This window comes from Hemitrygon akajei, chromosome 3, assembly GCF_048418815.1.
Source record: "Hemitrygon akajei chromosome 3, sHemAka1.3, whole genome shotgun sequence".
Taxonomy (NCBI): domain Eukaryota; kingdom Metazoa; phylum Chordata; class Chondrichthyes; order Myliobatiformes; family Dasyatidae; genus Hemitrygon; species Hemitrygon akajei.
In genome coordinates, this window is record NC_133126.1 from 30,636,544 (window position 1) to 30,652,916 (window position 16,373).

General features: G+C 52.2%; 1 protein-coding gene across 4 annotated transcripts in view; it reads right to left on the reverse strand.

Annotated features, from left to right (window-relative positions):
* LOC140724815 (nesprin-2-like) overlaps positions 1-16,373 on the reverse strand; it is a 288,546-nt gene that overhangs the window by 192,813 nt on the left and 79,360 nt on the right. For all 4 annotated transcript variants that reach the window (XM_073039455.1, XM_073039456.1, XM_073039454.1 and 1 more), the window contains 7 exons: positions 15,249-15,431; positions 11,815-11,952; positions 10,676-10,861; positions 10,332-10,454; positions 8,746-8,928; positions 6,509-6,562; positions 5,747-5,908 (listed from right to left, as the gene is read on the reverse strand). In XM_073039455.1, the coding sequence (XP_072895556.1) occupies positions 5,747-5,908; positions 6,509-6,562; positions 8,746-8,928; positions 10,332-10,454; positions 10,676-10,861; positions 11,815-11,952; positions 15,249-15,431 (1,029 nt within the window). The remainder of the gene's footprint in view (positions 1-5,746; positions 5,909-6,508; positions 6,563-8,745; positions 8,929-10,331; positions 10,455-10,675; positions 10,862-11,814; positions 11,953-15,248; positions 15,432-16,373) is intronic.

Genomic DNA, 16,373 nt, shown 5'->3' on the forward strand with positions numbered 1-16,373 from the left:
ATCAAAATCTACTTCCCACACTGGATCCACACCGGGATTTACACCCCACACTGGATCCATACCGGGATCTACACCCAACAGTGGAACCACATAGGGATCTACACCCCACACTGGGATCCATACCAGGATCTACACCCCACACTGGATCCACATTGGGATTTACACCCCACACTGGGATCCATACCGGGATCTACACCCCACACTGGATCCACACTGGGATTTACTCCCTACACTGGGATCTATACCGGGATCTACACCCCACACTGGAACCACATTGGGATCTACACCCCACACTGGGATCCATACCGGGATCTACACCCCACACTGGATCCACATTGGGATCTACACCCCACACTGGATCCACACCGGGGTCTACACCCTACACTGGATCCACGCCGGGGTCTACACCCCACACTGGGATCCATACCGGGATCTACACTCCACACTGGGTTCCATACCGAGATCTACACCCCACACTGGGTTCCATACCGGGATCTACACCCCACACTGGGATCCACACCGGGATCTACACCCCACACTGGGATCCATACCGGGATCTACACCACTCACTGGGTCCATACCGGGATCTACACCCCACATTGGATCCACACCGGGATCTACACCCCACACTGGGATCCATACCAGGATCTACACCCCACACTGGGATCCATACCGGGATCAACGCCCCACACTGGGATCCACACCGGGATCTATGCCCCACACTGGGATCCACACCGGGATCTACGCCCCACACTGGATCCATACTGGGATCTACGCCCCACACTGGGATCCATACCGGGATCTACACTCCACACTGGATCCATACCGGGATCTATACCCCACTCACTGGGTCCATACCGGGATCTACACCCCACATTGGATCCACACCGGGATTTACACCCCACACTGGATCCGCACCGGGATCAACACCCCACACTGGGATCCACACTGGGATCTACCCCCCACACTGGATCCATACTGGGATCTACCCCCCACACTGGATCCATACCGGGATCTACGCCCCACACTGGGATCCATACCGGGATCTATACCCCACTCACTGGGTCCATACCGGGATCTACACCCCACATTGGATCCACACCGGGATTTACACCCCACACTGGATCCACACCGGGATCTACACCCCACATTGGATCCACACTGAGATCTACACTCCACATTGGATCCACACTGAGATCTACACTCCACACTGGATCCATACCGGGATCTACACTCCACACTGGATCCAAACCGGGATCTACACCCCACACTGGGATCCATACCGGGATCAACACCCCACACTGGGATCCATACCGGGAACAACACCTCACACTGGGATCCACACCAGGATCTACGCCCCACACTGGATCCATACTGGGATCTACGCCCCACACTGGGATCCATACCGGGATCAACACCCCACACTGGATCCACACCGGGATTTACACCCCACACTGGATCCGCACCGGGATCTACACCCCACACTGGGATCCATACCGGGATCTACACTCCACACTGGATCCATACCGGGATCTACACTCCACACTGGATCCAAACCGGGATCTACACCCCACACTGGGATCCATACCGGGATCAACACCCCACACTGGGATCCATACCGGGAACAACACCCCACACTGGGATCCACACCGGGATCTATGCCCCACACTGGATCCATACTGGGATCTACGCCCCACACTGGGATCCATACCGGGATCAACACCCCACACTGGGATCCACACCAGGATCTACCCCCCACACTGGATCCATACTGGGATCTACGCCCCACACTGGGATCCATACCGGGATCAACACCCCACACTGGGATCCACACTGGGATCTACCCCCCACACTGGATCCATACTGGGATCTACGCCCCACACTGGGATCCATACCGGGATCTACACTCCACACTGGATCCACACCGGGATCTACACTCCACACTGGATCCATACCGGGATCTACACCCCACACTGGATCCATACCGGGATCTATACCCCACTCACTGGGTCCATACCGGGATCTACACCCCACACTGGATCCGCAACGGGATCTACACCCCACACTGGGATCCACACCGGGATCTACACCCCACACTGGGATCCATACCGGGATCAACACCCCACACTGGGATCCACACCGGGATCTACGCCCCACACTGGATCCATACTGGGATCTACGCCCCACACTGGGATCCATACCGGGATCTACACTCCACACTGGATCCATACCGGGATCTATACACCACTCACTGGGTCCATACCGGGATCTACACCCCACATTGTATCCACACCGGGATTTACACCCCACACTGGATCCGCACTGGGATCTACATCCCACACTGGATCCATACTGGGATCTACACCCCACACTGGGATCCATACCGGGATCTACACTCCACACTGGATCCATACCGGGATCTACACTCCACACTGGATCCAAACCGGGATCTACACCCCACACTGGGATCCATACCGGGATCAACACCCCACACTGGGATCCATACCGGGAACAACACCCCACACTGGGATCCACACCGGGATCTATGCCCCACACTGGATCCATACTGGGATCTACGCCCCACACTGGGATCCATACCGGGATCAACACCCCACACTGGGATCCACACCAGGATCTACCCCCCACACTGGATCCATACTGGGATCTACGCCCCACACTGGGATCCATACCGGGATCAACACCCCACACTGGGATCCACACTGGGATCTACCCCCCACACTGGATCCATACTGGGATCTACGCCCCACACTGGGATCCATACCGGGATCTACACTCCACACTGGATCCACACCGGGATCTACACTCCACACTGGATCCATACCGGGATCTACACCCCACACTGGATCCATACCGGGATCTATACCCCACTCACTGGGTCCATACCGGGATCTACACCCCACACTGGATCCGCAACGGGATCTACACCCCACACTGGGATCCACACCGGGATCTACACCCCACACTGGGATCCATACCGGGATCAACACCCCACACTGGGATCCACACCGGGATCTACGCCCCACACTGGATCCATACTGGGATCTACGCCCCACACTGGGATCCATACCGGGATCTACACTCCACACTGGATCCATACCGGGATCTATACACCACTCACTGGGTCCATACCGGGATCTACACCCCACATTGTATCCACACCGGGATTTACACCCCACACTGGATCCGCACTGGGATCTACATCCCACACTGGATCCATACTGGGATCTACACCCCACACTGGGATCCATACTGGGATCTACACTCCACACTGGATCCATACCGGGATCTACACTCCACACTGGATCCAAACCGGGATCTACACCCCACACTGGGATCCACACCCCACACTGAGTTCCATACCAGGATCTACACCCTACACTGGGTTCCATACCGGGATCTACACCCCACACTGGGATCCATACCGAGATCTACACCCCACACTGGGATCCATACCGGGATCTACACCCCACACTGGATCCACATTGGTATCTACACCACACACTGGGATCCACACCGGGATCTACACCCCACACTGGGATCCACACCGGGATCTACACTCCACACTGGGATCCATACCGGGATCTACACCCCACACTGGGATCCATACCGGGATCTACCCCCCACATTGGATCCATACCAGGATCTACACCCCACACTGGGATCCATACTGGAATCTACACCCCAGACTGGGATCCATACTGGGATCTACACCCCAGACTGGGATCCACACCGGGATCTACACTCCACACTGGGATCCATACCGGGATCTATACCCCACACTGGGATCCATACCAGGATCTACCCCCCACATTGGATCCATACCAGGATCTACACCCCACACTGGGATCCATACTGGAATCTACACCCCAGACTGGGATCCATACTGGGATCTACACCCCACACTGGGATCCACACCAGGGTCTACACCCCACAGTGGGATCCACACCAGGATCTACCCCCCACACTGGATCCATACTGGGATCTACACCCCACACTGGGATCCATACTGGGATCTACACCCCACAGTGGGATCCACACCGGGGTCTACACCCCACAGTGGGATCCACACCGGGGTCTACACCCCACACTGGATCCATACCGGGATCTACACCCCACACTGGGATCCATACTGGGATCTACACCCCACACTGGGATCCACACCAGGGTCTACACCCCACAGTGGGATCCACACCAGGATCTACACCCCACACTGGGATCCATACTGGGATCTACACCCCACACTGGGATCCATACCGGGGTCTACACCCCACACTGGGATCCATACCGGGATCTACCCCCCACACTGGATCCATACTGGGATCTACACCCCACACTGGGATCCATACTGGGATCTACACCCCACAGTGGGATCCACACCGGGGTCTACACCCCACAGTGGGATCCACACCGGGGTCTACACCCCACACTGGGATCCACACCAGGATCTACACCCCACACTGGATCCATACCGGGATCTACACCCCACACTGGGATTCATACTGGGATCTACACCCCACACTGGGATCCACACCAGGGTCTACACCCCACAGTGGGATCCACACCAGGATCTACACCCCACACTGGGATCCATGCCCCACAATAGGCTCTAAGATTCAAGATTCAAGTTGATTTGCAAGGTGTGCCTGAGAGCAGAGGAACGTGTGTCACCAGGAGCAGGCAACAGCAAACCACTGCTTTAGCAACGTTTGCCAAGAACAACGACGGTCAGGAGAGCACGATCAGCTACGTGTTACAACACGGCACAAAGTGAGGGCAATGACTGTGCACCCACGTCTGGATGACAGCACACCTGAGTCGCTCTTGCTCAAACCTATAAAAAGATCCACAGCCATTTAACCTCCCCAGTCTGATGCGGGGTCCTGCCCTGAAATATTGGCCCTCCCTCTGCACTCACTGCTCGATCACTGAATTCCCCCGGCATATTCACTCTGGAATCCAGCATTTGCTGTCTCCATCCCAGCAGAATACACCAGAACCGAAGAGCCACTGACCTGACTGACCACTGCCCCTCCACAGACGCTGCCCGGCCTGCTGAATATCCCCTCCACTCAGGGTTTATCCAGATTGGTAGAGGGTCCACCCCGTGTCTATGGGGTGTCCTCCCCTGAGCTTTGAGTCACAGAGGAAGCTCAGCAGTAAGGGAGGGTGGTGGGGGTGGGGTGAGACACCAAAGGTTTTGAGATAGCTTTCAGAAACAACGGAAGGGGTTCTCCAACTTCAATGGACATCAGCGAAACTAATTAATCTGTGGGATCCTCCAGTGCACATACCGCCACACCACCCCACCCCCACCCACGTTTCCAGCTCCTGAGCCACGTTGGGAAGACCTGAGTTGAACAGAGTGGTGTCGGGGTGGGGTGTCGGGGTGGGGGTGCTGTCGGACCATAAGATATGGTGCCAGCCATCGAGGGTCAATTCCCATTGCTGTCTTTGAGGGGTTTGTACGTTCTCCCCAGGACCGTGTGGGTTTCCTCACAGTGCTCTCGTCTCCTCCAACATTCCAAAGTTAGGGTTAGCAAACTGTGCTGGAAGCACAGCAATATTTGTTAGCTGCACCTCCCACCCCAGCATACCTTTGGACTATGTCAGTCCTTTTGAAAGAAATGCTAACACTGCGTCTGCCTTCTGACAGAAGTGTGGACTGAGTCACAAACCCAGTACCGGGGTAAGGCACTGGCCACTGGCCACTGGGGGGCTGACATACCTCGGGTCCTCTGGATGGCTCGGCCTGGGGTGAGGGTGTCCCCTGCCCCTCTGTGAGGCTCTGGGTGACCTTGAGGAGTGCTTCTTGGGTACTGATCACCAGCGATTGTCGGCGCTCGCCCAACTCTGCCAACATCTCCCCCTGGGACTCCGAGCCCCCATCCTACATGAACACAAATCAGAATGCAGTTTATTATCTCCGACTGATACGAGATGAAATTTGTTGTTCTACAGCAACAGTTCAGTGCACAGACATAAAACATGTACCAAGTTACAGAGCAAAGCTTCTATTTGCATGCCATCCGGAGAGATCATCCCAAAAATAAGAACATCGAGGTCGAGCAAAGAAAACCAGTAACAGAGTGCAGAATAAAGTGTTACAGAGAGAGTGTGGAGCAGGGAGGCAGTAAGGTACCAGGCCATGCACTTTGTCTGAAGGAATAAAGGGTGTAGGCTATTTTCTAAAAGAGAAGTAAATTCAAATCAGAGGTGCAAAGGGACTTGGGAGTCCTAGTGCAAAATTTCCCTCACTCCTTCCCCTAGTGCAAGATTTCATGAAGCCCAGTGTCTGGTCCTACAGTATGAGTATGCATACACACAGGAGAGGGAGGGTGAGAGTGTGAGAGAGTGAGAGAGTGAGAGAGTGAGAGAGTGAGAGAGTGAGAGAGTGAGAGAGTGAGAGAGTGAGAGTGTGAGAGTGTGAGAGTGTGAGAGTGTGAGTGTGTGTGTATATGCAGTGATTATCGCTGAAACCTGGACTCACCTTCTGCAGTCTCTCAGCCTCCGCGTCACAATCCTGTAACTTCTCCAGCAGTGACTGTGAGGGGATAAAAAAGAGAGAACAAGGCTCCAGATTAAAGAATCTTAAACAAATGAAAATATAATGGTAACTCGCACAAAACACTGGAGGAACTCAGCAGGTCAGGCATCTATGGAAAAGAGTAAACAGTCAACGTTTCGGGCTGAGACCCTTCATCAGGACTCACCACAGTTGCTGCCAGAACTGCTGAGTTCCTCCGGCATTTTGTGTGTTGCTTTGGATTTCCAGCACCTGCAGACTGTCCTGTGTTTGAGAATATAATGGTCATTTGTGCTCTGCGGAGTCCAAGTAACCATAATACACCCAAGGAAGTTAACCGAATATAAACCTGTGAAAGCACGTACCATCAGGGTCAAGGACAGCTTCTACCCCTCTGTTATAAGACTATTGAATGTTTCCCTGTTTCGACAAGATGGGACTCTTGGCCTCACAATCTACCATGTTAAGACCTTGCAGCTATTGTCTACCTGCACAGGACTTTCTCTGTAACTATACCACTTTACTCTGCATTCTGTTATTGTACTTTCTCAATGCACTGTGTAATGAATTGATCTGAATGAATGGTTGCAATGCAAATTCTCATTGATACAAGAGACGATAATAAACTAATTACTTTATCAGTTGGTGTATTAAGACAATATTACTCTGTTAGGTTTAGATGGGTTTAAGTGAAGAAACACAAATTTAAAACAGCAATGGAAATAGATCATAGAGTCGTTCAACATGAAAACAGACCCTTTGGGCCAACTTGTCTGCGCCAACCCAGTTGTTTCTCTGAGCCCGTCCCATTTGCCTGTATTTGGCCCATATCCCTCTAAACCTTTCCTATTCAAGGTACATTTATTGTCAAAGTATGCATGCAGTGTACAACTCTGAGCTCCATGTGCCTGTCCAAGTGTCTATGAAATGTTGTAAGTGTTCCCCCCAGCACTTCCTCCGGCAGCTCCTTCCGGAGACCTTCTGGTCTGAAGAGCATTTTAAAGGAGGAGGAGAAGTCACAAGACGATTTTGATGAGCTGGTTACGTGGGCTGCTACTGGCAAAATGGCTTTCAATCCAGATAAACATGAGGTATTGGGAGATCAAACTAGGGTAAGACTTGTACAGGGAATGATAGGGTCTTGGAGAGTATGATGGATCAGAGGAACCCAGGGGTGCAAGTGTATAGTTCACAGAAAGCAGCATCACAGGTAGACAGGCTGGTGAAGAAGGCTGGCTTTCATCAATCAGGTCACTGAGCGTAGGAGCTGGGAAGTTATATTGCAGTTGTGTAAGACATTCGTGAGACCACACTTGTATTATGTTCAGTTTCTTGTTGTTCTAGGAAAGATATTTTAAACTAGGAGAGCAAAATAGATTTAGCAGGGCGCTGCCTGGACTTGGTGTCAGAGTTACAAGGAGAGGAGAGCTTTATTTCCTGGAACTAGTGGACTGAGAGGTGACCTGGTTGAGATCATGAGCAGCTTCGTCGGGGGGAAAGCACATCGTCTTTTCCCTGAGAGGGGTCGCATAAAACAAGACGTTCAAGATCAGAGGAGAGAGATTTAAGAGGAAATTGGGACTGGGGGCTTCTTCACACAGTTGGTGTGTATTTGGAAAGAGCTGCCAGAAAGTGGCTGAGGCGGGCATATTAATTACTTATTCAGCAATACAGCCTGGAGTAGGCCTGTCCAGCCCTTCATCCCCAGTGAACCCTAACCTAATCACAGGACAATCTACAATAACCAATTAACCTACCCGGTATGTCTTTGGACCAGAGCACCCGGGGGAAACCTACGCATCCCACGGGGAGGACGTACAGAGACCCCTTACAGAACGGCGCTGGAATTGAACTCTGAACTCCAGAACACCCTGAGCTGTAACTCTTCGATACCGCGGCACCCATCAAGTGTTTCAAAAGCATCCAGATAAGTGGACGGATGGGAGAGGTTCAGAGAGCTATGGGCCAGATGGCCCCAGGGCCTGCTTCCATGTTCCATGATTCAATGAGCAGTCAGACTTTGAGTGGCAGTGGGTTTAGGGTGTCTCAGAGTCAAGGGCTAGGTTAGCTAAAGGAACAGGCCATGTGTGGTCTGTGTCTATCACATGTGCGAGCCACATCTATTCTGTGTATGGATCCCTGCCTAACCCGTGTGTGTGTGCGTGTATGCTTGTCGTCCATGCCCAGCCCGAGGGACATACCTCCAACAGGGAGCTCTGCCGCATGGTCAGCTCCTGCAGCGGGTTGATCTCTGCAGAAACGCGGGCCACTCTGGTGAAGGCCTGGATGTTGCCTGAGTAACCCTCTGGTAACACCAGGGTATTCCTGTACTCCGCCAGCAGGCCGGCCATCCTCCTCACCTCCTCCAGGCTCGCCAAGATTACCTGTCAGCAAAGGAGGGTCAGTACACCCAGAGCAGAAAGATGCACGGGCGGGTCAACAACACAGGAGGCTGCTCAACCCATCAAGCCCCTGCTAGCCCTTGGAGCAACCAATCACCCCCATTCCCCAGAAACCAATTCCTTCCCACTTGCCCGCTGATTCCACCCCTCATCCACACACTAAGTTATGGTCTTAATTCACAGAGATCATTCTCTGGACCCCGTGTTTCTCCGGAAAGTGGGAGGAAACCCAAGCTCCCGGAGACAGGGAGAACGTGCAGACTGACAGAGACAACAGCAGAGGTGGGGATCGAACCTGAGGCTCTGGAGCCGTGGGACACCGGGCTGCCCCACCCGCAGCTTCAGGAGGCAACAGACAGGCAGAGCACCTGGGAAGGGCAGGAGTGACACCACGCACTGTCCAGTACAACACATGGGGGGGGTCCTTCATCAGAAGGGATGCTGCAGTTCAAAGAGTCAGCTAACCTCCCCCCCCCACAACCTCCCTGGGGGGGAGGAAGCTAGACATAAGACAAAGAATTAGGACATTTGGTCCATCACATCTGCCCTGTCATCCATCAAGACTGATTTGTTATCCCTTTTAATCCCATTCTTCTGCCTTCTCCCCATAACCTTTGATGCTCTGATTAAACAAGAACCTACCAACCTCCACTTTAAATATACCCAATAACTCAGGTTCCACCGCTGTCTGTGCCAAGGAATTCCAGAGATTCCCCTCCTTCTGGAAAAGGAAATTCCTCCTCATCTCTGTTCTAAATGGAACATTCAATTTTGAGGCTGTGTCTCCTGTTCCTAGACTTCCCCACTGTGGGAAAAATCCTCGCAATGGTCACACCATCTAGGCCTTTTAGTATTCGCTAATGACTTTGATAAATGTATTAGAAGAATGAGGGGGGATCTCAATGAGATCCTTGTTAACTCCAGCAAGAACACTCCCAGAGCCATCAAACACAGTTCATTCATTAACCCTTTCACTCCCAGGATCATTCTTTTAAACCTCTGCTTCTCCCAGTAAATCCTTTCTTAGAAACGGGGCCCCACAGTACTCCAAGTACAGTCTGAGCAGTGCCTTATAGAGCCTCATCTTTCCTACCCTTTATACATCCTTCCTTTTATATTCGAGTCCTCTTGAAATGAATGCTAACGTTGCATCGGCCTTCCTTCCCATCAATTCAGCCTGCAAGTTAACCGTTAGGGAATCCTGCACTGAACTTCCAAGCCCTTTGCACCCTTGGTTTCAGGATTTGAATTTGCTCCCCGTTAGGGAGGGGCTGAGGAGGCTGCACAGGACACCACGTGAAAGGACAGAACAGGGCCCACTGTGACAGCGGACAGTCGCACACCCACTGGGGGGCACACAGCCACAACGAGGAACTGCCACCCACCTGTCGGTTGGTCAGATGCTCCTGAATGGGTAAGTGACAGAGGTCTGTGGATTGGAGGATGTCCTTAACCGCGGAGACATTACTTTCAAGGTTTTTCACCTCAGATTCAAGGGCCTCGATCTCCTGCCAGACAGAGAAACACAATCATTGGTCCAGTTAGTGTGGAACAGGATAAAGCGTGACTTTCCCTCAGTACCGCCCCTCCCACAGTGAGACTCTCCCTCACTACCATCCCTCCCACAGTGTGACCCCGCTCAGAACCACCCCTCCTACAGTGTGACCCTCCCTCCATCCCTCCCCTCCCACAGTAAGTGAGCGTGTGAGATGAGGGAGAGGTGCCTCACCGTGGTGACAGTCTGGATCTCCGACGCCCTCTGGGCCAGGCCTTGCTGTAAGGAGACGCCACTGTCCTGCAGCTTGTTGACAGCAGCCATCATGTCGTCGGTGTGGATAGTCATGGACAGCTCTCTCAGCCTGGAGTTGAGGTCCTGCAGGCTTTTTTCCTTCTGTCTGTTGTTCTCTGCCAGTTTCTGCCGTGAGGGGAGCAAGCAGAGGTGGGGATCGGAATCAGAGCAGGGTCCACAGCAGTAACAGATCCAGGGGGGCAGCAGAGAGATCTCCCAACAGCCTCACATCCACCCACCACACATCAGCGTGAGTCACAGGGGAGGGCATCCCTGACAGCAGGATTCACACAGGATTCACCAAACAATGCTGGGAGGTTGCTGGACCTGAGGACCTGAATTGTAGGGAAAGGCTCATCCCTGGAGTGTCGGAGAACGAGGGGAGACATATCAATCATGAGTGGTATGGGTAGGGTGAATGCAAGCAGGCTTTTTCCACTGAGCTTGGGTGAGACTAGCACTAGAGGTCATGGGCGAAGGGTCAGAGGTGAAACACTGAAGGGGGATTTCTTCTCTCAGAGGGTGATGTGAGTGTGGAACGAGCTGCCAGTGGAAGTGTGGATGGGGGTTTAATTACAAGGTTTAAGAGAAGTTTGGATGAGTACATGGACGTGAGGAATATGGAGGGCAATGATCCAGGTGTGATTAGAGGGGGCTAGGCAGACCACGACAGCAAGGACTGAAGAGCCTGTTTCTGTGCTAGAATGTTCTATGAATAAATTTGCCTTTTAGCCAGGGGGAAGAACTTCTCTCATGAAGGATGGTTTCTCCCCCATTAGAGTTAGGCAGCACAGCAATAGGCCCTTCTGCCCATTTGGATCATACTATCCCATCTGCCCATATGCATCTAAACCAGGGGTTCCCAGCCTGTTTGTGCCACGGACCCCAGGTTGGGAAGCTCAGCTCTAAACCTTTACATCTCAAGTGCTGAAACACAGGATCTCCAAGGACTCGGCCCGACCAGTATTGGAACTGTCAGCAACCAGGGCTGGTGGAGGGAGGCAGGAGAATGGGGCCGAGGCTGAAGTCTGAAACCTGACGGCATGGGACAGCTCGAGGGGCTGAATGGCCTGACTCACCTGTACTGTGAAGAGCTGTTTGTTCAGGGACTTGGCTGACGTGCAGTCAATATTCTGGGCAAGCAGGTCCTCTGTGCTTTGAATCCAGGACGAGGCTGAATCCATCACCTGCTGGAACTCCTGGAGACACTCCGGAATCTGCTCCCAAACACAAGCAGCCCTCAGTGCCGATCCCGATAGGGCTAAGTATTTCCGACTATTGTCGCACGCTCCCAGCGCAGGATATACAATGAGTAACCATCCCTCTACACTGCCCTGGGTCAGACACAGAGTGAAGCTCCCTTCACACCGTCCCATCACACACTCCCGGGATCAGACACAGAGTGAAGCTCCCTCCACACCGTCCCATCACACACTCCTGGGGTCAGACACAGAGTGAAGCTCCCTCCACACTGTCCCATCACACACTCCCGGGGTCAGACACAGAGTGAATCTCCCTCCACACCGTCCCATCACACACTCCCGGGATCAGACACAGAGTGAAGCTCCCTCCACACCGTCCCATCACACACTCCCGGGATCAGACACAGAGTGAAGCTCCCTCCACACCGTCCCATCACACACTCCCGGGGTCAGACACAGAGTGAAGCTCCCTCCACACTGTCCCTCCACACACTCCCGGGGTCAGACACAGAGTGAAGCTCCCTCCACACTGTCCCATCACACACTCCTGGGATCAGACACAGGGTGAAGCTCCCTCCACACTGTCCCTCCACACTGTCCCATCACACACTCCCAGGGTCAGACACAAAGTGAAGCTCCCTCCACACTGTCCCATCACACACTCCCGGGGTAAGACACAGAGTGAAGCTCCCTCCACACCGTCCCATCACACACTCCCGGGGTCAGGCAGAGTGAAACTCCCTCCACACTGTCCCATCACACACTCCCGAGGTCAGACACAGAGTGAAGCTCCCTCCACACTGTCCCATCACACACTCCCGGGGTAAGACACAGAGTGAAGCTCCCTCCACACCATCCCATCACACACTCCCGGGGTCAGGCAGAGTGAAACTCCCTCCACACTGTCCCATCACACACTCCCGGGGTCAGACACAGAGTGAAGCTCCCTCCACACTGTCCCATCACACACTCCCGGGGTCAGACACAGAGTGAAGCTCCCTCCACACTGTCCCATCACACACTCCCGGGGTCAGACACAGAGTCAAGCTCCCTCCATGCACTCTATCACACACTCCCAGGGCAAGGGGAGCTCCTGAGGATAGGGCCAGTTAACCTTCTATTCAATTATATTAACTTTATACTGACAAGGTGTTTGTTTCTACAAGCAGGGGTAACAGCTGGTCCCTTAGAGAAGCGCAATGCAATATGGTGACACCAGGGATAGCCGATGCTGAAATCTGGTTTTCTGAAATGTAAATGGTCTTTGACAGACATGCTAGGGTTGCTCACAAAGGTACCAAGCAGGGCTGAAGAAGAGTAGCTGTAGATGTGGTGTGGCCAGATTTCCAGAGGGCATCTGACAAGGTCTCACATACAGGTTAGGGCACGTTCAGGGCTCATGTGTAACGGGACGTGTGCGGACCTGGTTGTATAGTCCTGGTGATCCAGGCCATAAACAACTTCCGGAGGACTATCTCAAGAGCAAAATAACAATTCCCATTGAGGTTAGAGGCGGAATCAGATGTACATAAGCTCTGGCAGGGTTTGCAGGTCATTACTTCCAACAAAGAGAATCCAAACATCATGAATGGCAGCGATACTCCACTCCCAGATCAACTCAACAGTGTTTATCCTGGCTTTAAAAGGCAGAATGAAACCACTGCAGCATCCGATGACCTGTGGTCTCTGTCGCAGAGGGTGTTCAAAGGCTTTTTCAGTTTCTCATTGCTACAGTCAGAAGTTCCCACCTGCTTCAAAAGGGCAATGGTCATACCAGCATCCCAGAAAAGAAGGCTGGGCTTCTCTGGGCTTTTCAGTGACCATCACCCACTGGCACTCACATCTACGGTGATGAAATGCTTTGCGAGCTCGCTCATGGCTCGAATCAATTCGAGTCAACCTGAATCAACTGAATCAACCTGAATCAATTCGAATCAACCTGAGCAAGGACCTGGACCCCTGCAATTTGCCTATTGGCACAATAGGTCTACAGCAGTTGCAATCTCACTGGCCTTGGATCACCTGGACGATACTAATACTTTAATTCATTGCTGTTCCTCCAGCACTTTGTGTCCATTGCTTGAATTTCCAGCATCAGTAGATTTTCTCTTGTTTGCGCTGTGTGCTTTTTTCCTGATTGTGTGCCGTCTTGTAACAATTGTGCGTAATGTACATTTATGTTTCTCTTGTGAATGCTGCTCTGTGCCCGAGAAGCTGCTGGTTTTTCACTGCACCTCTGCACACACAGACTTGTTCCACCTCACCACAAACTCAGCTTTGATTCATCTGCCACCTACAAATTGGTAATGGGTGTACTATTGTCATGCGTACAATGACAGATGGCAGGAGCAAGATCACTCCTGGATTACCGGGCACTGTTCTAGAACCTTTTAACCTCCTCTAGGTTCAGTCTAACCCTTCCCTCCCATGTAGCCCTCTAATTTTCTTTCATCCAAGAGCCTCTTAAGTGCCCCAAATATACCCACCTCTACCACCATCCTTGGCAGTGCATTCTACACCCCCACCACTCTCTGTGCAAGAAAAAACCTACCTCTGGCATTCCCCCCCTACACTTTCCTCAACCACCTTAAAATGATGCCCCTTCATAATACCCATTCCTGCCCTGAGGAAAAGTCTCTGGCTGTCCACTCGATCTATGCCTCTTCCTACACACCTCTATCAAGTCACCACTCTTTGTCCTTCACGCCAAGGAGAAAAACCCTAGCTCACTCAATCTTCCTTCATAAGGCGCGCTCTCTGATCCGGGCAGCGTCCTGGCAAATCTCCTCTGCACCCTCTCTAAACCTTCCACATCCTTCCTGTAAAGTTATGGAGGCTCCTCTGTACGGGATCGGAAATGGCTACAGAGGGTTGCAAACTCAGCCAGCTCCATCACGGATAGAATCCTCTCCATCATCGAGGACATCTTCAAAAAGCGATGCCCCAAATAAAGGTGGCATCCGTCACTAAGGATGCCCCACCAGCCAGGATGGGCTTTCTTTTTGCATTGCCACCCTGGGGAGGAGACACACATTCAGCATATTAGGAATAGCTTTTTCCTCTCTGCCATCAGATTTCTGAACACTACTTCACTATTTTGCTCTCTTTTTGCACTTCTTTTCCTTATTTTAATGTATAGTATTTGTTGTCTATACGAATTCTTTATGAATTATACTGTTCTGCGGTCAAAACAACACATTTCATGACACACGTCAGTAACAATAAACCCAAGTCCAGCCCTGAGGCGACAAGAACGGAACAGGACTCTGCGAAGGTCGGAGAGGGTGGGAGGCAAGGCAGCGGGGCTTCACCTTGTTGGCCAACGCTGATCTCTGCTCTGCCAGCTGGGACACCTGCTGGTACAGCTGGAAGGAGTCCAGCAGAGAGTCCATCAGCTGCTGGGCCGGCGCTGGATCCTCCTCCGCCAACTCCTGCACGTCGCCGTCCAGCTGAGAGAGGACCGAGTGCCATGCATCAACCTCACTCCAGATAAACTGCAGAGCAACAGCGAGACAGACAGAGTTTAGTACGGGTAGCCACGCGGTGCGGCACCTGGCCGAGGATCGGGATGCTTTTACGATCTTGAGATTCTTTGGAAGTGAAGAATGAGGCATTAAACTCGTTACCAAAAGTATCACCAGCAAAGTCGGAGAAGCAGAAAGAAGAAGCGAGGCGAGAGAGGAAGAAAGCAAAAGACTTCTCAAAGCAGACTACACAAAACAGAAATTCTACTGATAACAGTTAACCAATAAGCTGCCCAGATACAGGTGAGGTGACACCCAACAATGAAATCAAGAAGATTCCAGGAAAATCCAGAGGCAGCTGTAACCACTGGACAATCACATGTATATAGGTGATTAGATAAAAATACAAACAAGCATAGGAAAATTAAACTACAAGAAAAATAGCAGTGCTGTACCCCAATGCCACAAGGGCACACACGGCAGAGAGCAGGGACAGAGGGAGTGCCCCAGAACAGAGAGACCTCGGGGAGCAAAAAGAGAGAGAAAGGGTGACACCGGTAGAGAGAGTGGTGAAGGTCGCATTTGGCATGCTGGCCTTCATAGGACTTCGAACATTATAGACCCTTTGGCCCACAATATCGTGCTGACCCTTTAACCTACTGAGATCAATCTAACCCTTCTGTCCTACGTGGTCCTTCTTTTTATCCATCATCAGTCTTAGAAATAACCCCTAATATACCCGGGACGTTACCACCCTCTGTGTAAAAAACGTCCCTCTGACACCATCCCATTCTTTCCTCTAATCATTTTTAAATTACACCCGCTGGTATTTGCCATTTCCACCCTTGGAAGAAGTCTCTGGCTTCAGGGAACTGAGTACTGGAATTGGGGCGTCTTGTTACAGTGGTACAAGACATCGGTGAGACCGCGAGTGCAGAATTGTGTGCTCTCTTCACCTTCTCCATTTAGATA